The sequence below is a fragment of the Pristis pectinata genome, chromosome 9 (assembly GCF_009764475.1).
Source record: "Pristis pectinata isolate sPriPec2 chromosome 9, sPriPec2.1.pri, whole genome shotgun sequence".
Lineage (NCBI taxonomy): Eukaryota > Metazoa > Chordata > Chondrichthyes > Rhinopristiformes > Pristidae > Pristis > Pristis pectinata.
Genome location: NC_067413.1, coordinates 28947749 through 28975017, shown reverse-complemented (window position 1 = coordinate 28975017; position 27269 = coordinate 28947749). Strand labels below are relative to the sequence as shown.

General features: G+C 40.5%; 1 protein-coding gene across 2 annotated transcripts in view; it reads left to right on the top strand.

Annotated features, from left to right (window-relative positions):
* Positions 1 to 26945, top strand: part of LOC127574205 (secreted frizzled-related protein 4-like) — a 31254-nt gene extending 4309 nt beyond the window's left edge. The window contains exons 2-7 of one of the 2 annotated variants that reach the window (XM_052023002.1): positions 3674 to 4315; positions 4643 to 4714; positions 5489 to 5554; positions 10156 to 10354; positions 19752 to 19815; positions 25637 to 26945. In XM_052023002.1, the coding sequence (XP_051878962.1) occupies positions 3874 to 4315; positions 4643 to 4714; positions 5489 to 5554; positions 10156 to 10354; positions 19752 to 19815; positions 25637 to 25816 (1023 nt within the window). In that variant the 5' untranslated portion in view covers positions 3674 to 3873 and the 3' untranslated portion in view covers positions 25817 to 26945. Of the gene's footprint in view, positions 1 to 3575; positions 4316 to 4642; positions 4715 to 5488; positions 5555 to 10155; positions 10355 to 19751; positions 19816 to 25636 lie in introns of both variants that reach the window. The other variant, XM_052023001.1, reaches the window with a different exon arrangement.
* Positions 26946 to 27269: the final 324 nt, after the last annotated feature.

The window sequence follows — 27269 nt, the reverse complement described above, 5'->3', positions numbered from 1 at the left end:
CTAACTATAGGAAGGATATTTGTAAGATTGAAAGAGTACAGAGGAGATTTACTATAGTGTTGCCGGGTCTTCAGGAGTTGAGTTACAGGGAAAGATTAAACAGGTTAGGACTTTATTCCTTGGAGTGCAGAAGAATGAGGGGAGATTTGACAGAGGTTTACAAAATTATGAGGGGTATAGACAGAGTTAATGCGAGTAGGCTCTTTCCACCTAGATTAGGAGAGATAAGTACGAGACGATATGGGTTTAGGGTGAAAGGGGAAAAGTTTAGGGGGAACATTAGGGGGAACTTCTTCACTCAAAGAGTGGTGGGAGTATGGAACGGGCTGCCATCTGATGTAGTAAATGCGGGCTCACTCTTGAGATTTAAGAATAAATTGGATGGATAATGGACGGGAGAGGTCTGTAGGGTTATGGACTGGGTGCAGGTAAATGGGACTAGCGGAATACCGTTTCGGCACAGACTAGAAGGGCCGAATGGCCTGTTTTCTGTGCTGTAGTGTTCTATGGTTCTATGGATAGATTAGAGAAGCTGGGACAGCTTCCTTTGGAGAAGATAGGCTAAAGTGAGATTTGATAGACGTATCTAAAATGATGGGGGGTCTGGACAGAGTGGATAATAAGATGCTGTTCCCTTTGCTCGATGGATCAAGGATATTGAGGAACAGAGGGACCTTGGAGTACAAGTTCATACATCTTTGAAGGTGGCAATGCAGGTTGATAAGGTGGTTAGGAAGGCATATGGGATACTGGCTTTCATTATTCAGGGCACTAAATCCAGAAGTAGGGAGGTTAAGCTACAACTTTATAAAACTTTGGTCATACCTCAGCTAGAGAACTGCATGTAGTTCTGATCACCAAGGTATAGGAAGGATGTGATAGCAATAGAGGGTGCAGTGGAGATTCACCAGGATATTGCCTGTTCAGCTATGAGGGGAGACTGGAGAAGCTAGGTCTGTTTGCCCTGGAGCAGAGGAGCTAAGAGGTGACATTATTGAGGTTTATAAAATTATGAGGGGTATAGATAAGATAGACTGCAGGAAACATTTCCCCATATCAGAGGTAGATTAAACAAGAGGACAAGTATAGGGTAAGGGCTAAGAGATTTAGAGGGGATATGAGAGGGACTTAACCAGAGAATGGTGAATACCTGGAATGTACTGCATGAGAAAGTGGTTGAAGATGGGTCACTGACAGCATTTAAGAAGTGTCTAGATGGGCACTTGAATCGCTTAGGCATAGAAGACTATGGACCAAGTGCTGGTTGATGGGTTTAATATGAGGGGTGCTCACTGATTGGTGTGGACACATTAGGCTAAACAGCTGGTTTCCATGTTGTATGATTCTATGAATGTAGATAGATACTTAATGGCTGGCACAAACATGGTGAGTTGAGAAGCCTGTTTCTAGGCCAAATGACTCTGACTATGATTCTATGAGGACAACCTTTATACACAACCTTTAATGCACTGCCTTAAGCTGTGGGGGTGGAAGGTCTATTGTGGCCTTTTAGAGAAAAATGAATATGTATATGATGGAGAAAAATGTGCAAGGCCACAGAGAAAGGACTGGTGAGTGGAACTAGAAAGTTGTTCTGTTAGAGGGCCAGTGCAGATGTGATGGTTTGAATGGCTTCCTCCTATATTCTATCCCCTTTTTGATCATACGACAGAGCTGACAGAAGGAGCCAAATGGCTCCTTTTTCTATATGTTCATACATTTTAGCCGTTCTTTCCATTGTCTATATACTAACCACTGAAATTTCCTCCCTATATCTAAGCCCCTCTTTAGCTATTCCAATCTCCTACTTTTAAATGTTCCTATAAAACCCATCTCAGACCAATATTCTGGACATTTTCATATCTGTGTATTTGGTGTTAACTTAATTGGAAAACATACCTGTGACAAACCTCAACTATCTTCTGTGGTAGAGAATTCCAGAGGTTGACCACTCCTTGGTGCAGAAATATCGCCTTATCTCAAACTTAGATGGCCTGCTCCATATGCTTAGACTGATCCTTGGTTCCATTCTTCTCCACTATCAGGAACATCTTTCCTGCATCTAGTCTGTCCAGTCTTGTTAGGATTTTAAAAGTTTCACTGAGGTCTCTTCTCATTCTTCTAACCTTGAGCAAACCTTGTGGACACAGCTCAGCGCATCAAGGAAACCAGCCACCTCTCCATGAACTCTGTCTATACTTCTCATTGCCTCGGTAAAGCAGCCAGAAAAATCAAAGACCCCACCCACCCAAGACATTCTCTCTTCTTCCCTCTCCCATTAGGCAGAAGATACAAAAGCCTGAAAGCACGTACAACCAGGCTCAAGGACAGCTTCTACCCTGCTGTTATAAGACTATTGAATGGTTCCCTAGTACAATAAGATGGATTCTTGACCTCGCAATCTACTTTGTCATGACCTTGCACCTTATTGTCTACCTGCACTGCACCTTCTCTGTAGCTGTTACACTTTATTCTGCATTCTGTTATTTTACCTTGTACTACCTCAATGCACTGTGCAATGATCTGTATGGGTGCTATGGAAGACAAGCTTTTCACTGTACCTCAGTGCAAGTGACAATAATAAACTAATTCCAATTATAAATCATGCCAAACTCTTTTTGTGTGTTAGTTCTGCTATCCCAGCATTACTCTGGTGAATCCTAGTTGCACTCCCTCCATAGCAAGAACGTTCTTCATGAATGCCTATAGTATTCCAGGTGTGGTCTCACCAAGGTCCTGTTTAATCTTATTAAGACATCCTTCATCCTCTTGCTGTGAAGATTAATATATCATTTGCCACCTTAACTACCTGCTGAACCTGAATACTTATTTTCATCAACTGGTGCACAAGATCTCACTACGCCACCCTCTTTTCTAATCTCTTGCTGTTCAGATAGTAGAATCATGGAATCAAAGAAACAGACCCTTTCAGTCCACCTTGTCCACACCAACAGTGATACCTATCTGTGCTAATCGCATTTGCCTACATTAGGCCAAATCCCTCTACACCTTTCCTTTCTAAGTACCTGCCCAAATGTCTTTTGAACATTGTAATTTTATCTGCCTCTACAGCTCCTCTGGCAGCTTGTTCCAGATAACCACCACTTTGTGTGTGAAAAACTTGCCATACGATTTCCTTCCAATTTCTCCCCTTTCATCTTAAACCCCTTAGTTTTAGACTCCCCCACCCTAGGGAAAAGACTCTCACTATTCTATCATTGCTCTTTATTTGATAAAGCTCCATAAGGTCATCATCCTTCACTGCAGATTTCCTTCCAAGCTCCGTCGTTTACTAATGTGTTTTAAAATATGTTGAGCTCTGGTCTGTTTGACCAACACTGAGGCCTCCGGTTGGAAGACTTTCAGAATGATTTTACCCAATCCAACTTTCTCGACGTCTGAATCCTAAACAGCTTTGAATAACATGGTGTCCACCAGTGATGGAAGCCTGATTGCTGCATCACACACGGTTGCACTACATTTAATTTTTCCGCGCTATAACATTTACATCTGCATGGTAGGACAGTAAAATTAAGGGCACTAAAAGCGGATGGAAATTGTCTCCCTATAAGTAGAAAAGGACGCGTTAGCAAGAACACGCCATTCTGTAACTCACTGGACGCCGGATCTATTGGCACCATTTCCACGGGCATGTTTTGCGTTAACCTGATAGCTCCCGAGGGTCCGGAGTTGACGGCAGGACCTCCTTTCACTCATTATCAAGTTCATCGTCAGCCTTCAATTGGTCGTTCCACTTAAATGCAAGCAATGGAATTATCACCCCCACCTACTTGAACCAATGTTTTTTTTATTTTTACATAAAACTGTATATATACCGTGTCCGAGCTGGCGAGTTGGTCGGAGCTTTGTAAGATGTTGCCAGTGGTTGCTGCAATCTGCCTTTGGTTCGGTGCACGAGTGTTCGTGCAGGGAACACTCTGCGAACCCATTAGGATCCCGATGTGCAAGGCAATGCCCTGGAATATCACGAGAATGCCCAACCATCTCCATCACAGCACTCAGGAGAATGCTATTCTGGCTATAGAGCAATACGAGGAATTAGTGGACACCAGCTGCAGTCCAGTGCTGCGCTTCTTTCTCTGTGCAATGTATGCACCCATCTGCACTTTTGAATTCCTTCACGATCCCATCAAGCCATGTAAATCTGTTTGCCAGAGTGCAAGAAATGGTTGCGAGCCTATTTTGAAAAGATACAACCACAGCTGGCCTGAGAGCCTGGGATGCAATGACTTGCCCGTGTACGACCGAGGGGTCTGCATCGCTCCCGAAGCGATTGTCACCGATTTACCCGAAGGTGAGATATTAAATGTTCCTGATTTTTAGTGTAGAGTTTCGTAAAAACTTAAAACAGAATATCTACAGTCTATCAATAAATATTAATATTTGGTTCACTTCCAAAACGTGGACATTTTATTTCAAATAATAGTCAAGTAAAAAAGGAACAGAATGTTATAATTTCCATCAGAAAGAATCATGTGATAACTTTTTACCAACATTCGTCAATGAAAAATATCGGCGGTGCGCCATGGGTTTATTCGCACCTTGTATTTAATTATACAGTATGTGGAGACGGCGGTTCGTGGAATAAATTCAACCTTGCGTTTTTGTTTCCACCCTCCAGATACAAAGTGGATGGAATTCACCGGAGACATGGTTGTCCGGAAAGCTTCTGATTGTAAGAGCTGGAATTCAAGTGAGTGCCAGGAGCTCAGAGCATTCATCCGGCCCGCCTGTGTAAACTGATGATAGTGGAGGGTCCCAGATAGTGGTACCGCTTCTTGTAGTCTTTATTCCAGAGAAAACCTTAAGTTTTCTTTAAGGTGGGGGCACTTCACCTGTTTGATCCTTCGGGGAAATTCGTGGCAAACTATTTCGGTTGTAACAATTGGGCCGCTGATCGATAATGGATGTCCGTTATAACAAAAGGAGGCAAATACAATGACTAGTAGCAGAATCGAGCAGCACCAATAATGAACAGAGCGCATGCGTGCAAACTTCAACGGATTCATACTGACGTTCGCCGCTTGGACTGATCTCGCATACGTCCCCAGTGAAGCTCTTTGTGTGCACCCGTGAACGACGGACTTTATGTGACTCGATTCAGAAATGAGACGAGCGAATCCATCTGCTATTTCACTCTACGCGGTTCTTTTAAATGGGAATTCCAAAAAAAATCAATCATTTATACTGTAATATTTTTTTTAAAATCACGGATTTGGAAAGAACATATTTTGGTTTACACGTGGCTTATTATATTACCATCATGCCCCTCTATTTCACTATGCCACTGTAAAATACAACGGAACCATTTATTGCCTCTGTCCTCTTTAAACTACACGGATACATTATCTGCTGTCCCTTTTTCTTTGTTGGTTCTGACAGTCGAGCACCTTATTATTATATATCTTCAGCATTAAAATGTTCCCTTTACTTAAAAATGCTACAATAATATCTTCTGTTTTGACAGATCGGTGTAAATGTAGAAAAATTAAACCAACACTAAAAACATACTTGGGCAAGAATTATAACTATGGTAAGTAATGACTAGTCATTATCAGGTGGTATTTTGTTGTTAAATCCACCATTGCAGAATTCCTACCAATGAAGTTTCTTTAAAACAAACACAGCTCCTAGATCTTAAAATCTGTGACTGTTTTCAAAATTGGCAGCAGTTCAGGGTTCGATCATGCTCTAGTGTCTGTTTGATTGTAGTGGTGCACATTTCATTTTGTGATTTCAGAAACTAGAAACTGAGAGCACCTTCATAAACTTATCCCAATTAGCACATAAGTATGTCCACCAAACTCTTCTGTTGCACTTTGAAATTAATATAATACATTCATCAATTTAAAGTGAGTATTGCTTGGAATTTGTAACTTCAGCAGTAAGTATCTATTTCCTTAATCCAGTGAAATTTACCCCAGGAAACTGAAGAACTTTACTATAAACTGTGTGCCTCTCAAACTCCAAATCCGAGATTTAAATATAGAACATAGAAAATAGAACAATACAGCACAGGAACAGGTCCTTCAGCCCACTATGTTGTGCCGAACTAATTAAACAAGTAATTAAATTTCTAACTAATTTCTTTTGTCCACACAATGTCCATATCCCTCCATTTCCTGCACATTCATGTGTCTATCTGAGAGCCTCTTAAACACCACCACCCCTGGCAGCGCATTCCAGGCACCCACCACTCTCTATGTAAAAAAAAACCTGCCCTGCACATCTCCTTTGTACTTAACCCCTCTCACCTTAAATGTATGCCCTCTAGTATTAGACATTTTGACCCTGGGAAAAAGATACTGGCTGTCTACTCTATCTGTGCCTCTCATAATCTTACAAACCTCTATCAGGTCTCCCCTTGGCCTCTGTCACTCCAGGGAAAACAACCCAAGTTTGTCCAACTGCTCCTTGTAGCACATGCCCTCTAATCCAGGCAGCATTCTGGTAAACCTCTTCTGCACCCTCTCCAGAGCCTCCACATCCTTTCCATAATGGGGTGATCTGAACTGAATGCAATGCTCTAGATGTGTCTTAACTAGAATTTTATAAAGCTGCAACGTAACTTCCCAACTCTTGAACTCATTGCCTTGACTAATAAAGGCAAGCATGCCATACGCTGCCTTTACCACCCTGTCAACTTGTGCAGACACTTTCAGGGAGCTATGCACTTAGACCCCAAGAATCCCTTTGTACATCAACACTGTTAAGGATCTTGCCATTAATAGTGTGTTGTCCCCCTACATTTGATCTCCCAAAGTGCAGCACCTCACATTTGGCTGGATTAAACTCTGTCTGCCATTTCTCCGCCCATATCTGCAAAATAAAATTTAAAAATCATGGAATAATATAATTCTATAGCACAGAAAGAATGCCATTTGATCCATACTATTCATGCTGACCAAGAAAGAATTTATTTAGATTAATCCTGTTCCCTAATCCTTAGCTTTCTAGGTTATGGCTCCAGAAGCACTCATCCATATTTTTTTTTAAATGTGAAGAGTGTTTCTGCCTCCATAATCTTTTGTGCAGTGAGTTTCAGACCCCCCAACACTCTTTCTTCAACTGCCCTCCAGTCTTTCTCTCAATTACCTTAAATCTATGTCCCCTCATTATTGACCTCGATGCCAAGGGAAATGGATCTTTCTGCTTGCAATATCTCATTATCTCATAATTTTACACCTCAGTTAAAACTCCACCTAGGTGACTCCTCCTAGTAACTGAAATTCTTCCGTCAAGCTAATACTAGCTTAAATCTTTGCACCCACTTTATAATGACCTGAACTGTGTGTGGTAGAGTATTATTCATTTCTGGCATGATCTTGCTGATTTTGTGTTGTGTGCCTTGGCAATGAACATTCTATGTGCCTTCCTGAGCACCTTATCGACCTGTCCTGTCACCTTTGGGGATCCATGGACATGCAATCTAGCAACCCACTATTATTTTTCACTTTTTAAGATTGTGTCATTCATTGTGGATCCTCTCGACCTGCTTGCTCTTCCCTACTGCATCATATCACATTTTTCCAGATTGATTTCCACTTTGCACTTCTGTGCTCTCCCAACTAATCCATTTCTGTGTTCATGCTGCCCAGAACTGCCTTACCCATGATCATCCATTCTGCTAATTTTGCAAACTATTTAATCGTGGCTCCTACATTTAAGACCAAATCGTACATGAACATCTCAAAAAGCAAGGAACCCCATTATATTCAGCCTTGCATTAACAAAAACCATTGACTACTACCCTTTGCTTTTTCCCACTCGGCCAATTTTTAATCCAAATTGTCATTTTCCCCAGGATCCCATAGGTCTATTCTCTCCGAATGAGTCCATTATATGGTACTTCGTCAAATAGCTTGCTGAAGTCCATATAGATAATATCAAATGCTAGCCCCTGGTTGATCCTCCTTTTTATTTCCTCAAAAAATTCAATCATTAGTCAGTCACAGCCTTCCTTTGCATTTCAATGCTGATTATCCTGTGCCTAATAAATGCTGATTTTTATTGTCGCTCAGAATTATTTTTCCAATAATTTGTCCAGCACCAATGTTAAGCTGATGACATTGTAGTTACTGAATACTTCAAAGAAAATATATTTTTATTGGCAAATAAAATCAAGAACAATGTTTACATGGTCTAACCCTTTTTTTGAATAATGGTACCATACTAGCAATCTTTTAGTTTGCTAGCATTATGCTTTTCACCAAATAGAATTGGAAAATCATGATAGAAGTCTCTTCTATTCTGATAGTTCTCTTAAGAATGGAAGTTTATCCATTATTAAAGATACTAAATCCCTTAATACACCCTGTCTCTATATTTATCGTATATAATTCTGTGTAGGTTTCATTTTTACTATCAATGATCTGCATCATTCCACTCTTCCCCATTAACCACTCTTAGAATATTGTATGTCTCAATAAGATCACCCTCATTCTTCTAGAGTCTGGTGAGTGCAGGCAAGCTTCCTCAATTCTTCTTCAAAGCCAACTCCCCTTATCCCAGAAATCAATTTTGTAAGTTATGATGCACTATCCCCAGACATTGAGACCTCATCTGCAAAGTGGTCTCATCAAAGCACTGAAAATGAACTAGTCTGTTTTGGGATTGGTATGACCACTCAAAGATGCATCTGAAAATTGCTATGCAATAATTTCCTCAGTTTTGGTTGTGCATGTGGGATGGGGGTGGAGTTTTGTTTACAAGATAAAAATGACATTTTTTTCTCTTTCGGTATTCAAATACCCACATGATGCTTCCAGTTGCAATTATATTTGGATGGCCCAGTGGTGCAGCAGCTGATAACTGCTGCCTCACAGCTCCAGTGACCAAGTATGATCCTAACATCTGGTGGAGTCTGTATGTTCTCCTTGTGAACACATGGGTTTCCCCAGGTGCCCTGATTTCCTCCCACATCCCAAAGGCATGCCGATTGCTAGGTTAATTGACTACCTTCAATTACCCGTGGTGTTAGTGGGTGGTAGGAGGATCAGAGTGGAGTTAATGGGCATATGAGAGAGTTGGTTGCAGGAAAGTAAGTGGGGAAATAGGATTTATGGGATTGCTCTGATATCTGGCATAGACTTGATGGGTCCAATGGCCTCCATTATTTATGAAAATAAGTATGAGAAATAGGTATGGTGCAAAGCAGCGTTTCCTCTACTTTGTTTAATGTTTTATTCTAATCATAACTTCAAAAACTATACATTGTTGGAACATCATTTCTCACCTTTGAAAAAATGTAATTATAAATGTGAATTTTCCATTTAGTTATAATAATAAAAAACCATAAGATATATAGGAGCAGAATTAGGCCATATGGCCCATTCCACCATTCGATCATGGCTGTTTTTTTTTCAACCCCATTCTCCTGCCTTCTCTCTGTAACTCTTAACCCCTTTACCAATCAAGAACCTATCAATCTCTGCCTTAAATACACCCAATTACTTGGCCTCTGCAGCCATCTGTGGCAACAGAGTCCACAGATTCATCATCCTCTGGCTGAAGAAATTCCACCTCATCTCAGTTTTAAGGGATGTCCCTTTATTCTGAGGCTGTGCCCTCGGATCCTAGACTCTCCTACTAATGGAAACATCCTCTCTACAATGTAAAATTTGAACTGGAGTATTTAACAGTTAAAGGACTTTTTCAAAAAGTATTCTTAGATGGTACAAAAGGAGAGGAAGAAATTACTATTATTGTATTAGTTTGGGCTGAATTCAAACCTAAAAAATATTATTTTAACAGTGCATTAATCCATCATACCTATGCATTTAAAACTGTGGAAAAAAGGATCAATATAAGCAGTTTATTGTGATATTAGAAAAAGAAAAGCTAATTTTAGAGCTTTATATTTTGATAGCTTTATTATCAAAATATTTTCAGAATAATTGCTGATTTATTGAAGTTTTTGTAAAGATTAAAGTTAACATGAATTTAGAATAAGATTTATAACTGAGGTTGAATGAAGTTGACTCTGGGTAATAGTTAAACAATTGCTTGAATATTAATTGACAAGCATTGAGTCATGATTTCCTAAACACAACCTGTAGGTGGTTTGGAGACATGAACTCTTTTTCTGGAAAGTAATTTCTGAGTCTTCATTGTGTCTTTTTATTTTCACTTAAGTTATTCGGGCCAAAGTAAAAGAAGTGAGCAGAAGTGGCTGTAATGCAATCACTACAGTAGTGGAGGTGATAGAGACTTTCAAATCATTGACACCTATCCTGCAACCTTACGTAACCCTCCTCACCAATTCTTCATGCTCATGTCCTCAGCTACCACCCAACCAGGACTCACTTATCATGTGCTACGTTCTGCGCTCAAGGTAAGTGGCAATGTTCTTTGATTGGACTTCACATACATGGAATGAAGGTTTGCTAGCCAGACCAGACAAACAGCACCTTTGTAACAGACATAAGGTAGTTTGCAAAAGATTACTTCATGATTCAACGACAAGCCAGAGTCAGATTTTCAGTTTATGTTTGAAAATTCCTCTGACGTTTTTAGACTACAATTCAATGTGTGTAACATAAATGGGAAGGCCAAGTTAAATGACCATGCTACAGGAATAGAAAAAGGAACTGGAGTGTTTTGTATTATTTACATTATTCTTAACCATTATAGAACTTTCAAATTTTAGGCAGCATTGGCTTTCATCTCATGTAATAAATTTTACAGACTGTAAGAGTGATCCACAGTGTTTGTGAGTAACACTGTTAAATAATTGATCTGATCACTCTAAGAGTTCTTCATATTTAAAATGCTTTACATTTTAATAGCTTTGCATCTTACAAATGGATATAATACATTTTGGGACGTCAAATACTAACAGGACGTATCCCATAAATGGCAGGGACGTCAGGATCATTGATGTACAGGGAGACCTTGGGATGCAAGTTCATAGCTCCCTGTAAATGGTGACACAGTTGGATAGGGTAGTGAAAAAGGTATCCGACATTCGGCATTCTTGCTTTCATAGGCCAAGGCATCAAGTATAAGAACTGGCATGTCATATTGCAGCTGTACAAAACATTGGTTCGGCCGCACTTGGAGTATGGTGCACTGTTCTGGTCATCGCACTACAGGAAGAATATAGTAGCAATGGAGAAAGTATAGAAGAGATTCACCAAGATGTTGCTTGGAATGGAGGGCTGTAGTTATGAGAGATTGGTTCATTCTCACTGGAACATTGGAAGCTGAGGGGTAATCTTATGGTGAATTATAGAATTATGAGGGGCATAGTTAAAGCAGATAGGCAGAGTCAAATGGGGGAGCCTAAGACTAAAGGGCATAGGTTGAAGATGGGAAAATTTTAAATGAGATCTGAGGGACAGGTTTTTCCCACAGAGGGTGATGGCTAGTGTGGAATGAGGTGGTCAAGGCAGATACAACTACAATGTTTAACAGTCATTTGGACAGGTACTTTAGATAGGAAAGGAATGATATGGGAGGGATATGGGTCTAATGCAGGCAAATGGAATTAGTGTAGATAGGCTTGACAGTCAGCATGGATGAGTTGGCAAAGGGCCCGTTTCTGTGCTGTACAATGTTATGACTGTGTGACTCTCTCAGACTAACTTCAATCTTTAAGATCCACACTAACATTTTGCATATTTTGTGAGTTTCATGTGATTTCCTTTGTGTTTGTTTTGGAGGGTTAGTTAAAGGACAAAAAAAGAATTGGAATAAGATCAGAATGGTTACAGTGCTGAAAAAGACAATTGAGCCCATTGAGCTTGTATCTGCTCATTGCAAGAGCAATCCATTCAGTCCCAATACCCAGCCTCTCCTCATAGCCCTGCGCATCTTTTCCTTTCAAGTACCATTTCTGTGCCTATTTGAACATTACAATTGAACTTGCCTCCAGTACTACTACTGGGAGTGGATTCCAGATCCAGATGCCAGTCATTTCCTGGATAAAAACAAATATACTTTCTCATGTCACTCTTGGTTCTTTTACATCTTCACTCTGTGTCCCTGGTTCTTGACCTTTCTGCCAATTAGAACTGTTTCTCTATTTACTCTGCCTAAACCCTTCATAATCTTAAACACTTCTATCAGATCCCCTTACAACCTCAGGAGCGAAAAAACAAGCTGCTGGAGGAACTCAGTGGGCCAGGCAGCGTCTGTGGAGGCAATGTGACAGTCATCATTTCTCTTTGCCCTCACCCTCCGGAAGGCAAGTAATACCATGGGGAATTAAACTCGTATTCTTGCAATTATGACAATGGGATTGCTACTAAATCCTTTTTTTCCTGAGAAAATCATTGTTGCAATGTATGACTAAGACAGAACTTATGTTGCTGTTTGGGAATAACCAGTCTGCATGGATGTTGAGCTAAGTAACTTTCTGGAATTTATTTATAGTTGCTATGGCTGCAGTGCAAGGAGTGATCTATAACACGGACTGAAGGCAACTTGGGATTCTGTAGTAGCTCAACTGACTCTTAAACTATGTAAGTGATTTGAGAGTAAGTGTCAGAAAGGGGTATGTATTGTGAGGCTTATGAGAACCTTTGCAGGATCAAATGTTGTGCCAGAGAAAGTATTCTCTTCAGAGAGGACTGACATGGGACTCCTATTGCTGAGGGCCTGGACTGATTGGATGTTTGTACTTGATTCTTCCTGTTTCTCCAACTGCTCCTCGTGCTCTGGTGTTTTTGTACACCCTGGTGCTCCTGGTGTCTTGACTGCCTGTCCTCCCATTGCTCCAGGACCTCGGGCAATGTCTGAGGCCATTTGTTGGCCAAATTATGCAGTGCATGTAGAGTCTGCCTGGTGAATATGACTTCCTGACTCTTGTACTCAATGCTTCAACTGATGAAGCCAAGTATGCCATACACCTTCTTTACCACACTATCTGCTTGCATTGCCACTTTCAGGGAACTATGGACTTGGACCACCAGATGATGGGTTGTACCTTAACCAGAACAGGACCAACACTTTTGGGGACACAAGAGACTGCAGATGCTGGAAATCTGGAGCAATACACAAAGGAGCTGGAGGAACTCAGCGGATCAGGCAGCATCTATGGAGGGAAATTAACAGTTGATGTCTCCCCATCTTTGTGGGAAGATTTGCCATCTCTGTAGTGAGAAGTTTAAACTGAATTGGCAGGGGAAGGGGACGCAGTAAATGTTTGGAAGGAGAGGGACAGTCACCTAGAGGAGAAATAGTTACCAATCTCAACAGGCAGAACAAGCAGGTATGTGCACATCAGGGGAATTCAAATTTAAGTTGCACATATTAAAATGTGACTGAGGTCTAACTAGTAAGGTAGATGAGCTCAAAGCTGTAATATATGTGGGGAAATACAATATTGTTGCCATCATTAAGACTTAGTTGAAGGAGGGGTAGAACTGGCTAGTCAATATCCTGGGGTATGAAATATTCAGGTAAGATAAAGGGAGACATGAAAGAGAAGATGGCATTGCACTGTTAGTCAATGATTGCATTACTTCATTATTGAAAGAAGATATCCTAGAAGGCTCCTCTGACAAGGCCATACAGATAAAGACTGAGGACAAAAAGGGAGTATATTACAGACCTCCTATTGGTCAACAAGAGGTAGAGGATAAATACCTAGGCAAATATCAGAGAGATGCAACAAAAATAGGGTTCTATTAGTAGAGGATCTTAATCTCCAAAATATTAACTGGGATTGTCTTAGTGTTAAGGGCTTAGAGTGAGCGGAATTTTTAAGATGTGTTCAAGAGAGCTTTTTGACACTGTGTGTGGATAGAACAAAGAGGGAAGGAGCACGACTGGACCTTTGGGAATGAATCTGGTGAAGTAGAGGGAGTATCAGTGGGGGAGCATTTGGGAATACATCTGCACAGTGGGAAGCTTTCAAAGGAAAAATAGCAAGAGTTAGAGCCAACATATTCCCATAAGGGGAAAATCCAAGGGAAATAAATACCTTGCAGTAACCTTCAATGTGCAGGAACCCTGCATGTTGAAAGTTATTGAGGGTTGGATAACGAGAACAAAGGAAACACGGCAGGTATTGGGGACTAATGATGGGTGAGGCTCATCAAGAGTATAAAAAGTTTAGGGTGGTGTTTTTAAAACAAAATAAATTAGGAAGGCAATGAAATATCATTGGCAGACAAGATTAAGTATATTAAGGGCAAAAGAATAAACAGGGAAAGAGTAGGTCCCGTTAGGGACAATTTGTGTATGGAGCCAGAAGGCATAGACATGGTCTTAAATAATTACTTTACATCAGTATTCATTAAGGAAATGGACTGTAACAACCAGAGGGCTGTCAAGTATCAGAATCAGATTTATTATCACTGACTTATATGACGTGAAATTTGTCATTTTGTGGCGGCAGTACAGAGCAAAGACAAAAATAAATAAATAGTGCAAAAAAAAGGAATAATGAGGTAGTGTTCGTGGACCACTCAGTAATCTGATGGCAGAGGGGAAGAAGCTGTTTCTGAATCATTGAATGTGGATCTTCAGGCTCCTGTACCTCCTCCCAATGGTAGTAACGAGAAGAGGGCATGTCCCAGATGGTGAGAGTCCTTAGTGATGGATACGGCCTTCTTGAGGCATCGCCTCTTGAGGACGTCCTTGATGGTGGGGAGGGTGGTGCCGGTGATGGAGCTGGCTGAGTCTACAACCCTCTGCAGCCTCTTGCGATCCTGTGCGTTGGAGCCTACATACTAGGCTGTGATGTAACCAGTCAGAATGCTCTCCACCATACATCTATAGAAATTTGTAAGTGTCTTTGGTGAGGTACCAAACCTCCTCAAACCCCTAATGAAGTAAAGCCACTAACGTGCCTTCTTTGTGATTACATCAACGTGTTGGGTCCAGGATAGATCCTTCAATATGTTGATACCATGGAACTTGAAGCTGCTCACCCTTTACACTGCTGACCCTTCAATGAGAACTAAATCCGATCAGGTTTTGGGAGGATACTCTGATGCCTAGGAAGAGATTGCAGGAACCACAGAACAAGGGGGCACAGAGAAGGAAGGTCATGTAATCAATACCTGGTCTATCATTAGAGAACATAGCTGAGACAGGTTTACAACCCTGTGGACTTTCCCATTGTAAACATCTCACTGTGGGCAATCTGGAAGATTGGGGGTTACAATCTGGGGGTGTTTGGGACCTGACATCTTGTAGAAAAAGATACTTGATGGATTACAAATCTCAAATAAACACTCTGGTAATATGGGAACCAAATGGTTAAAATAATCGTAGGATGGCACCAGCTGCAATTTGAAGAAGTTAACAAAACACATGCTCGTATCGATAAGAATTGGAATTAAGGCTGTGTAAAGGCAATAAGGAACTAAGCAAAATATGGGAGGTATGCGAAGAAAGGTATAAAAAATTGCCTTACAGGATGACCAGCAGCAGTGACTCTGGAGACCAATGGCTGAAGAAGACGATCCTGAGTCTTTTTTTCCAGGGTTGGGGAATTGAAAACGAGAGGACATAGTTTTATGGTTGGAGGTGAAAGGTTTAATAAGAACCTGAGGGGCAACTTTTTTACATAGTGGGTGGTAGATATATGGAACCAACTGCCAGGGGAAGTGGTTGAGCCAGGTACATTAGATGCATTTAAGAAGTATGTGGACAGAATATGGATGACAAGTGTTTAGGGGGATATGGGCCAAGTGCTGGGAAATGGGATTAGCTTGAATATACATCTTGGTCGGCAGGGGCACATATGGGCTGAAGGGCCTTTTTCTGTGCTGTACAACTCTATGACTATGAGTCAGGGACTCCGAGAAGAACTCGCCAGGATCGAACCCCGGCCAGGTTCATCAAGAGTGGGTAATATCTTAATACAGGTAGTGATTTTTGGAAATTGTGGAAGTCAATTAAAAGAGTTGCATAACTAGGAGTTGTGAAACTAAAGAGCTAATGAGTCTTGCTTGAAACTACGTCATGAATTTTTGAGTTGTTTGAATCAATTGGGATTAATTATGTAGTTGTTAGGCAAAGACATTCTCTGGTGTGTTTTATCATGTGTTGTATTTAATTGACAACAGGACTTTGTAGTTGGAGAATTTAGCGAAGGGGAAGTTGAAAGTCTAGTACAAGTCTCAATAAATAAAGAGGAGGTACTCAATACCTCAGTGGGCTTAAAGGTGGATGAATACCCAGAGTCGGATGGAATCTATCCTAGGCTACAGTGGGAGGCAAGGGAAGAGGTTTCTGGGGCTCTAAGACTTTTAAATCCTCACTGACCACAAGTGAAGTTATTGACTGGAGGACAAGAAGGGCAGCAAGGAGAAGTGTGGCAGTTATAGATCTGTGAGCCTAACATAAGTAGTGGGGAAGTTATTTGAGAAATGTGAAGGAAAGGATTAATGATCACTTGGAATGACAGGGTCAAATCAGAAACAGCCAGCACGGCTTTGTCAGGAGCAAACCCATCTGACCAATCTGATTGAATTTTTTGAAGAGGTAACAAAGTGTATCGATGAGGGCAAAGCAGTAGATGTGGTTTACATGGACTTCAGTAAGGCCTTCGACAAGGTCTCAATGGGAAAATGGTCTAAAAGGTTAGGGCCATTCAATCCAAGGTAATTTGGCAAACTGGATCCAAAGTTGGCTTGGCAAAAGGAAACAGAGGGTGATGGCAAAGAGATGTCTTAGCGATCACATGCCTATTACTAGTGGTGTCCCACAGAGGTTGTTGCTGGGACCTTTGCTGTTTGTAATATATGTGAATGACTTGGACGTGGATGTAGGCATGGTCAGTAAGTTTTCCAAATGACACTAAGATTGACGGAGTCATGAATAGGGTGGAAGGTATTCTTGCGCTATTGAGCGATATTGGTGTGCTGGTGAAATGGGCTGATAAATGGCAGATGAAGCTTTGTCCAGATTAAATGTGAGCACTAATGAGGCTGGGACATATACCACAAATGGTGGCGTCTTGGGAGTATTGATGAACAGAGGGATCTTGGAGTACAAATCCAGGGATCCTTGAAGGTGGAGGCACAAGTTGGTAACGTGGTTAGGAAGGAATATGTACAGAGGCCTTCATTAGCAACAAACAATCTGTTGGAGGAACTCAGTGGGTTGAACAGTATCTGTGGGCGGGAGGGGGGTAGTTAAGGAATTGTTGACTTTTTGGGTCAAAACCCTGCATCAGGCCTTCATTAGTCAGGATATGAATACAAAAGCAGGGAGGTTTTGGTCCAACTTTATAACACTTTGGTTTGGCCTCAGCTGGAGAACTGAATGCAGTTCTGGGCAACACACTAGAAGAAGGATGTGATACTGCTGGAGAAGTTGCAGAGGAGATTCACCAGGATGTTGCCTGGGATGGAGTGCTTCAGTTATAAGGAGAGGTTGGAGAGGCTGGATCTGTTCTCCCTAGGGTGGAGGAGGTTAAAAGGGGACATGATTGAGATGTATAAAATTATGAATGTTATAGAAAAGATAGACTGCAGGAAATTTTTCCCCATATCAGAGGTAGACAAACAAAAGAACCTAGATTTAAGGTAAGGGGAAGAGATTCAGATGGGATCTGAGGAGGACCTTTTTCATCCAGAGTGTTATGAGTGTCTGGAATGCATTGCCTGAAAGAGTGGTGGAAGCGGGGTCACTGACAGCGTTTAAGAATTCTCAAGATTAGCACTTAATCACTTGGGCATCAAAGATTATGGGCCAAGTGCTGGGAGAAGGATTAGTGCAGGTGGATGCCTACTGATTGGCATGGACGTGTTGTGCCGAATGGCCAATCTTAGCCCTGTTCCTTGTGTACACCTGTCCGCATGGTGTCCCCACTTGGCATCACAACTGCCCACACTTCAGTTCCTGTTCCCATCTAGAGACACACCCAAAACATATGGTGTAGGGCAAGCCACGGTTAAGGAAAAGTGGAGATATATTGAAACCTGTTGTGAAGAGTGGCTTCCTTGGACCAGATGTGTTGAAGATGGCAAAACTGAAAGAATGGAGTGAAGTCCTTGTAAGAAGCAGGGTAAGTGGAACTACACAAGGTAGTCCACAGGAGTCTTTGGGTGTAGTGGGTACTGGTCACTTGCCTGTCTCCTGAAATGGAAGTGGAGAAGTTGTGAAAAGGAAGGGAAAAATCAGAGATGGACCAGCTGAATGTGATAGCAAACTGGAAGCTGGCAACAAAAGTGATGAAATTTTTGTATGAGTGCAGGAGGCAACGCTGATACGGTTATCAGTATACCAGGTAGGGTGGAGACCAGAGTAGGACTGAAATGAGGACTGTCCTAAGTATCCCATCTTCAATGTCCTTTCTCTAATTTAGGCCAGGAACACCCATGAGACAATGGGAATGAAAACATGTCTTCATGGGAAGGGATTACTAGGTGGACAGAGGAAAAGGCTCAAAGCCTTCCCATGACTATGACTAAGCTTCCCATGACTAAGCTCAGAATAGTGTCTGTTTCAGGAGTCTGGTGTTGAGTATGTAAACAACATGGTCTACCATCAATGTCCAGAGTGTAATTAGGTTCTCAATGCTGGGATGTTGATCTGGGAGAGGATACTGACATTGGTTTGCTTATCTTGCCAGTGGATTTTGAGGATTTTGTAGAGATAGTCTCAGAAGCTCACTAGAGGGCAGGGATCACTGCTGCTGGTGGACCATGAGCTTTGTGCCTTGAGTTTGAGTCTTGATCTTCATCCATTGTTTTCTTCAATCGGCCTAAAGCTGGGCTGATTCAGCAAAGGTGATGGTGAATTTCATCAGAACTGGGAAGTAGCTTCCAAGACACAGAACTTAATGCATGTTTTCCAGGCCCACATCGTGAACCTTTATCTTCAGGGGTCATTTTGTTTTTGAACCGGAACACATGGAAGTTTTGTCTGTGTGCTGAAGCTTCATAAACAAAGTTGGAGTGACTTTGATTGAACATTATCCCTTTGTCCTGTAGACTAGCTCCACTCCAGTGGGAACCTTGATGGAGTGAGGGATATCATCTCAATGGTTAAGATCATGGCTTGCAGGCTGTCATGCAGACACAGGATGGAGTTGAATTTGTGCAAGCAGCCAAATTTGAGAAGGATACTCCGCAGTACCTATACATTGATGGAAGTTGAGGCGAAAAAGGGCCACGCGTAAAAATCACTTTGGAGAGATGGCAATGTGGTGGAATGGGAAGGAACCAGATGTGGCATACAAGGACTTTCATAGAGCGTTCAAAAAGATTCCACACAGGCAACCACTGGAGAAGATTTGTGGATATAGAATTGGATTGGGAAGGGTAGTAAACTGGATCAAAACTAGTTGCAAGAGAAGAAACAGAGGAGGAATAAAAGGACTAAGAGTTGATGTCAATATCTCATAAGTGCTGGAACTTAGTAAAGATATCCTTCAAGATTCTGTTATGTAGTTATTCCTGTTCACTGAAAACATCAATGATTTTCATATTAAGGCCAAAGGAAGTGGCACTGAGATTTGTAAATGAAACCGATAGGAGGCACAATAAATAAATCTGAAGAACAGAGGAAATCATTACCGAAAAAGTTTTAGCCACTCTGCAAATCTTCTTTCTTCTTTCTTTGGGCACTGAAAAATGGTCAATTTTATGTGAAAGGCCAATTCTATCCAAACATTTGGTGAAAGGTAAATTGATTATTGCACATTACATATTTATTTCTTTTGTGAATAAAACAAATCAGATCTCTGAGAGATTCTGGAATATTTATTTTCCACAGAATATTGTGCAAAGTCTAGTTGCTGGTTTCTATCTGATTTTTTTTCATAGACTGATGCTCTTTAATGGCTGTTTGGTTGAAAAATGGAGAAATCAATGGGTTAAACGGTTCAAGGTAAGGTACTTGCAGCACAACAGCTCCAGAGGTAGAAATTCAGTGCTTTTCAATATTAGTTACAATCGTGTGTGTGACATCCTCTGTTTTAAAGCACTGCATAGTATAAAATCTACACAAGTTACAGATCACTTCTCTGAATAATGTCTATGTACTTTTTTTCAGTTGTCATTACATATCTGATTATATATTGTGTTTACAGCACAGAAACAATCCATTTGGTCCATCATATCCATGCTGAATTTCAACATCCACATGAACTATACAGACTACGTTATCTCTGCAGTCATAGAGTCATAGCTTACAGAGAAAGTCCTTCAGCCCTCTGTGTATATGCCAACCATGAAGTACCATTTAACAGCATGTGGTCTGTAGCCTACTATGTTTTGGTGATCCAGATGCTTTTTAAATGTTGTGAGATTACCTATCTCCATCACCTTCTCAGGCAGTGCATTCCAGATTGCAACCACTCTTTGAGTGGGATAAAGTCTTCCTCAGATCCTTGCTAAACCCCTTATTCCTCACCTTAAGGCTAAAACAGATAATAAGTAACATGGGGAAAAGTTTCTTACTATCTATCCCATCCATGCCCCTCATAGTTCTTTATACCTCCCACCTCCCCCCACCCAAATCCCTCCTCAGCCTCCTCTGCTCCAAGGAAAACAAACCCAGCTTACCCAGTTTCCCCCTCGTAACTGAAACATTCCATCCCAGGCAAGCACCCTGTATGCCTTCTTCACCACTCTATCTACTTGTTTTGCCAACTTCAGGTATCTTTGGAGTTGCACACCAAAGTCCCTTTGTTCCTCAATGTTCCCTAGGGTCCTACCATTCATGGTATATGTCCTACTCTTATTAGACCCCTCACCAAACCCAAAAATGCTTCTCACACTTATCTGGATTAACTCCTTTGATCTTCACTCTGCCTAATTTACCAGCTGATCAGTATCATTCTGTAGCCTAAGTTTATCCTCCTCACTATCAATGGTACCACCAATTTTCATGTCCTGTGCAACTATACCTGTATTCACATCTAAGTGATTAATGTATAAAACAAACAGCACTGATCCCTCTGGTACACCAATGGTCACAGGTTTCCAAACACGATAACAACTCTCCACCATAACCCTCTTTCTCCTGTAACCAAGCCACTATTGAATTCATTTTGCCAACTTGCTTGTATCCAATGGGCCATTTTGGAATAACCTTCCTTGTGGGACCTTGTCAAAGACTTTATTGAAACCAATGTAAACTACATAAACTGCACTGCCCCCATCAATATATTTAGTTACCTCTTTGAAAATTCAATTAAGTTAGCCCTACATAATCTCACACCAACAAATCTATGCTGACCATCCCTGATAAATGCCTGCTTTTCCAAGTGTTGATTAATCTTCTTCATCAGAACTTTCGTAGTGTTTCTCTACCACTAGCCACTCATTACCTGGGTTATCCCTGCTGCCCCTCTTGAATAAAAGTGCCAGATTTGCAGTCTTCCAATCATCTGTCACCTTACCTATTGCCAGCAAAGATTTAAATATACCCATCAGGGCTCCAGTGTTCTCTCCCTAGACTGTCATAGCAGCCTGGCATATATCCTATCAACCCCTTGGGATTTACCCTCCTTTATGTTTCCTAAGACGGCTAATACCTCCTCCTCTCTAATTTTAACATTCTCTTGAATTTCACTGTCCCAACTGAAATCTCCAATTACAATGTCTTTCTCTTTAATGAATACAGATTTAAAAATATCCATTTAAGACTTCTCCCCAGTCCTCTGGCTCCATACAGTTTTCCCCTTTGCCTCCTAATGGGCTCCACTCTTTCCCTGGTTACCATCTTGCTTTTAATATATATTTAAAATATGCCTTGTGATTTTTCCTTAATCTTACATTTCAGTGCTATTTCGTGGTCCTCTTTGGCTCTCCTAATTTTTTTTAAGCACTCCCCTCTTCCCCCACCACACTGCATACTTCTGAAGGGCCTCCCCTATTTTCAATGATTTATATCTACCATATGCTTGCTTTTTCTTTATCAAACCCTCAATATCTGACATCCAGGGTTCCCTGGATGCTGTCCATACCCCTTTGTTCATCCCCTTGTTCCTCAATACTCCCTAGAGCTCAACCATTCATGGTAAATGTCCTACCTTTATTAGGCTCCTCAAAATGCATCACTTCACACTATCAGGATTGTTGTCCTTATTCTTCAACCTCAACTTAGGTCACTTTGTTCCTCAATGCTTCCTAGAGCCTGAACTCTCACTATTCTACTTTTAAAAAACTCCACTTCCTGAATGTAGATTTACCTGCTGTTCCATGGTTATGCTGGCCAGGTTCTGTCTAATGATTTTGAAATTGGCCTTCCCCCACTTCAGGCACTTAATTTCCTGACTCTCCTTTTGCTTTTCCATAATCACTTTGAAACTTACTGAGTTATGGTCACGATACCCAAAGTGCTCACCCACTGGCACTTCATCCATTTGGCTGGCTCCATTCCCTAGGATTAGGTTTGGCACTGCCCCATCCCCAGTAGGACTATCTACATATTGGCACTGAAAGTTCTCCTGGAGGCACTTTAAAAATTCCACCCTGTCTAATCCTTTCATTCTAAGGAGATCCCAGTTAATATTGGGGAAGTTGAAATCCACCACTACTGCAAGTCTATCCCTCTTAAGCTTAATGATTTGTCTTTTCCTCTATTTCCTGCTGACTGTTGAGAGGCCAATAGTATGATCCCAGCAAAGTGATCACCCCTTTCTTATTTCTAAGCTCTAGCCAAATGGCCTTCCTCTTACCCCATCCCTTTAGCAATACATTCATCTGACCATTCTTTTCTAATCCTATATTCAGCTACACATGGCATTGGAAGTAATCCAGAGAGTAGAATCTTAGAGTCCTGCTTTTTAATCTGCTACTTAACTTGCTAAATCCATGTTGCAGCACCTCATCCCTTTTTCGACCCATGTCGTTGGTACCGTCATGTACCACCACCATTGACTTTTTAACTTCCCCCTTCAGAATGCCCTGCAGCCACTCTGAGACATCCCTTATCCTGGCACTGGGAGGCAACATACCACTCCAGACAAACAAAAGACTGCAGATGCTGGAATCTAGATGGAAAAAAACAACAAGATGCTGGAGGAACTTAGCAGGCCAGGCAGCATCCATGGAGAAAAGCAGGCAGTCAATCTTTCGAGTTGGGACCTTTTTTTAGGATTGAAGATAGGAAAAGGGGAAGCCCAATATATAGGAGGGAATCACTGCTTCCCCCCCCCCCCAACATATAATGGGCTTCCCCTTTTCCTATCTTAACTCCTTGACACTGGCTTGATGACTAATATTTGAAGGACCAGTGTAAAGTTGTTTGGCCACTTTGATGTGGAAAGAATGATCACTAAAAGGTTTTCAACATATGAACAACAGCAGCAATCTTTATTTGCACTGCAATTAATGCAGGACTGATGTCTGAAAAGTCCAGAAACATTTGATCCTGCAGCCAATTGTAAAATCCAATCATAATTTAAAAAAAAAACAACTTCCAAATACCAGAATCTATACTGCTGCAGTATAAAACAGGAGAACAGAAATGAAAGATTGAACAGGTCAGAAACACAATAGTGTTGGAATAAGTTTACATACAAATGCCAATAATTGGGAGCACACTCACACCCCTATTTCTTGTGTTCATCAAAAATTGGCAAATTTTTGCACCCTTTCCCCAGCTTGCCAACCAGTACAATGACCATTTGGATCTGTCTTAGGGAGCAAGCACATAGTTGGATATCCAAGCCCTCTCTGGATGCTATGGTTTTCCAACAATAATCAGCCAGGTGATCTTGTTCCTGAAACATTTTGATCATGCTGATGTAATGATTTTACCACATTGATGGTGTCTTGTTTGATGAAAGAAAATCTAAAAACAAGTAAATCATTAACTGCAGATATTTGAGAGGGAATTACTAATAATATGTTCTTTTACTGGCAGAGTCGCCAGAATTAAATTCAAAGCAGTATTCACTGTTCAAATGAGTACATTAAAACAGTGACGTGCTAAAGTATACGAAGACTGGTGGTATACATCTCTGTGATTCATTTCCTAGTCAGTTTCTCCAGACAAGGAAGTACCATTGGGAAATTGTGAATCCATACCTCGCAATGTTTCATATGTTCTTTAGAAGGAGATAAAATAATTTCAGGATCTAACAGCCTATGACCACCATGGCTTATTGGAGCCTAGCTCTTAGAATCATTGTAGTGCCAGAATCTCCACACTTTTACTGTGGGATTGAAAATTAAGAGCGTAATTAAATAAACTAAAATTGTTACTTTGCCATATTCTTTTGACCCAATCATTGTTCTTTTGTCTGACCACCAATCCATTTTCTTGCTACTCCCTGAAATTAAACAACAGTGACAACTTTGATGTCATATTTGATCCTGAGTTAGGTTTTAAATGTCATATCCATGCCAATTTATATTTCACAATTTCTTTCTCCAGAACCTCCCTCCATGGTGCCCTGCCTCTGCTTAACTGCTGCTGAAATGCTCAATCACACTTTTGTTACCTCTACATTTGGCTATTTCAACACTTAATTGGCTGGCCTTCCTCATTCTTTTTTCCATCAAGTTGGGACCACTTAAAACTTGCTGCCCATGTTCTAGATCAGATTGCCATCTTCACCCAGCACCTATTGACTCCCAAATGAGCAATGCCTCATTTAAAGTTTTCATCCTTGTTTTCAAATCTCTTCATGGCCATGCCCCTCCCTTTTTCTGTAGTTTTATAACCTTTCAGTATATCTAGTTCCCTCATTACCAGCTCTTGCTCATCCCTGAAATTAATCACTGCACAACTGGTGGCCATTACCAAATAGGTAAAGTCCTGAACTCCAGAATTTCCTCCCTAAGCCCTTCTGCCTTGCTACCTTTCTTACCACCTTTAAAATCTAAAGGTTTCAAGTAATTAAAGATACTAAATTAGTTTATTTAGTAAAGTCACATTCATTACAAAATTCCCAGTTCCATTCCCAGTCTGTGCAGAACCATTCTTGACTCTGATTCTTCACCAACAAAGAATCTGCCATTTCCCAGTGTCAGCGTTCATTACTCAATAAAGGAGATTCAGACAACCACGAGGACGCCATCAATATTAACACAGGAAGGGTCTTTAAAGTATTGTAGTTAGGAAAGACAAAACATTAACACTGATTTATTGCCAAAGTTTTGTAAGGCATTTTTAAATGAGGCACAGAAGATGGTGCAGCAGCTTCACAGTTCTTGGTTTGATCCTGACCCAGTTTGCACATTCTTCCTGTGACTGCATGTGTTTTCCCTGGGTGCTCCAGATTCCACCCCCTACTTCTCCCCGCTTCCCCCCCCCCCCCCAACTGATTCCAAAGATGTTCTGGTTGCAAGGTTAGTTGGTTACTGTAAATTGTCCCTGGTGCAGGTCAGTGGTAGGAGAATGTGGATGGGACAAGTTGATGGGGACAAGAGAGCGAGAGTTACAGAGAATTAAGTGGGGGAATGGAATTGATGGGATTGTTCTGTGAGCTGGCATGGAGGAATGACTTCCTTTGATGCTGTAAAGGAACATGAGCTTAGCCTACCTGGTTAAAAATGTCAGAGCTAGAATACTCAAATGTGGTTGTTTACATTATGATTATATCATAGCACTCTTAAAATGCATAGCATGACCTGACACATGTTGTTGGCTGACAGCTATCAATAATGATTAAAAACTGAAAAAAGTTGCTATAAATTTTAATAACAGTTGGTATCTCTCTAAAATTTGTGTTGTGTTGTTTTGTGTTCATTAGCACTGGGAACAAAGATTAAATCAACAAAAGCGGATGCGTGTTATTCAAGAAAGGAACCAAAATGTGGGACGCAGTGAGCAGAGTGGTGGTCCAAAGCTCTCAAAGAACCTAAACCAAGTTCCTGGCAACCCTGGAAAAACAAACAAAAATAAAAGCAAGAAGGAAGCCAAGAAACTATGAATTGGAAAGTTTATGCAAGTACAACTAACTTGCATTCTGAATATCATATTTTGGCTTCAGAAGCATGCAGTAAGCTACAGATCACTTCAATCCAAATAAGCCCAGCAGTAATTGCAAAGCTGCATTTCCGAATGTCTATATAGCATCATCAAAAGTTGGTCCTTAATAATGCAGGCATTGCTAACCATAGTCATTGGTTTGCTCAACAATGAAAGCCCTCGTATTTCTAATTTGTCATGTTCCAAAGCAGGGAAATATGTCTTTGAAACATTTCCATCCATCTCATGCTCTTATGAGCTTGGCCACCCTGCTACTGACTGACTGTTTGCTGTACCGTTTGTTGACAATGTGCCCTTTGCAAGTTTATCCCTGTATCTGAATTATTTCTTCCTATAGCATACAAATATTGCATTACTTATTTAAAATATTATTCTTCCAATGTGTTAGTTTAATATAAAGAACTGGTAGATTATCAGTAAATGAAAATTATTAAAAAAAACTGCAGATGCTGGAAATCTGAAATAAAAACAGAAAATTCTGGAAAAACTCAGCAGGTCAGGCAGCATTTGTGAAAAGAGAAACAGTTAACCTTTCAGGTTGGAGACTATTCATCAAACTGATTTGATAGATTATTAATTTAGATTCCATCTTTTTTTAAAATTGGAATTAGATTTTCAAAGTTTTAGAAAATTTAGACCATTTTTTATTTTTGCAAGATAGCACTTTAATGAACACTAATTACACAAGATTCATGGAAATTGTATAAAATAATTATATTGGTATCTCAAGCAAAGTTAATGAGATACAAGTTAAAATGAAACTTTTTTTGAATTCAAAAGTCTAAGGTGAAAATTATAAGTACCAAAGAAGCAGAAGCATTGGTTGTGATAGTTTTTCTGTCAATGTGATGATTTCCTCAGTGGAAATGCTGAAACAGATGCTGGAACAGGTTCCCTCTTGCAATCAGTGATGGAACCATGAATCGTAATGATGTTCATATATAGATGGCTGACGTTTTTGTATTAGAAGATTGAGTTTTTCTGCCCCACATAAGGGCAGCATTCCTTCATCTTTTAAATTCCTAGAACTCAACATTCCTCTGTATAAAAAATATGAAATAAACCTTAATAGCAGATCTATTCCTTTTAATTTTTTTCTCTATTAAGTACAGACTTTTCCTTGGAAATGCAAGAAAAGAGCTCCATAACAAATAATTAAGAAGAAATTAAGGAAGGCTCTTCATTTATGTATATATATTTAGCTACTAACATGGATTATACAAAATATTTATCAACCAAGTTTATATAATATTTCCTTATAATTAGTATTTCCAAATAAAGTTGAAAAAAATCATTAATATTTGGAGGACTGAAGCAGCATTTCTGTTTGAGACACAGTGACAGTAAAAAATAAATGTATAAAAAGGTCCATCAATAAATGAAGCATGGAAATG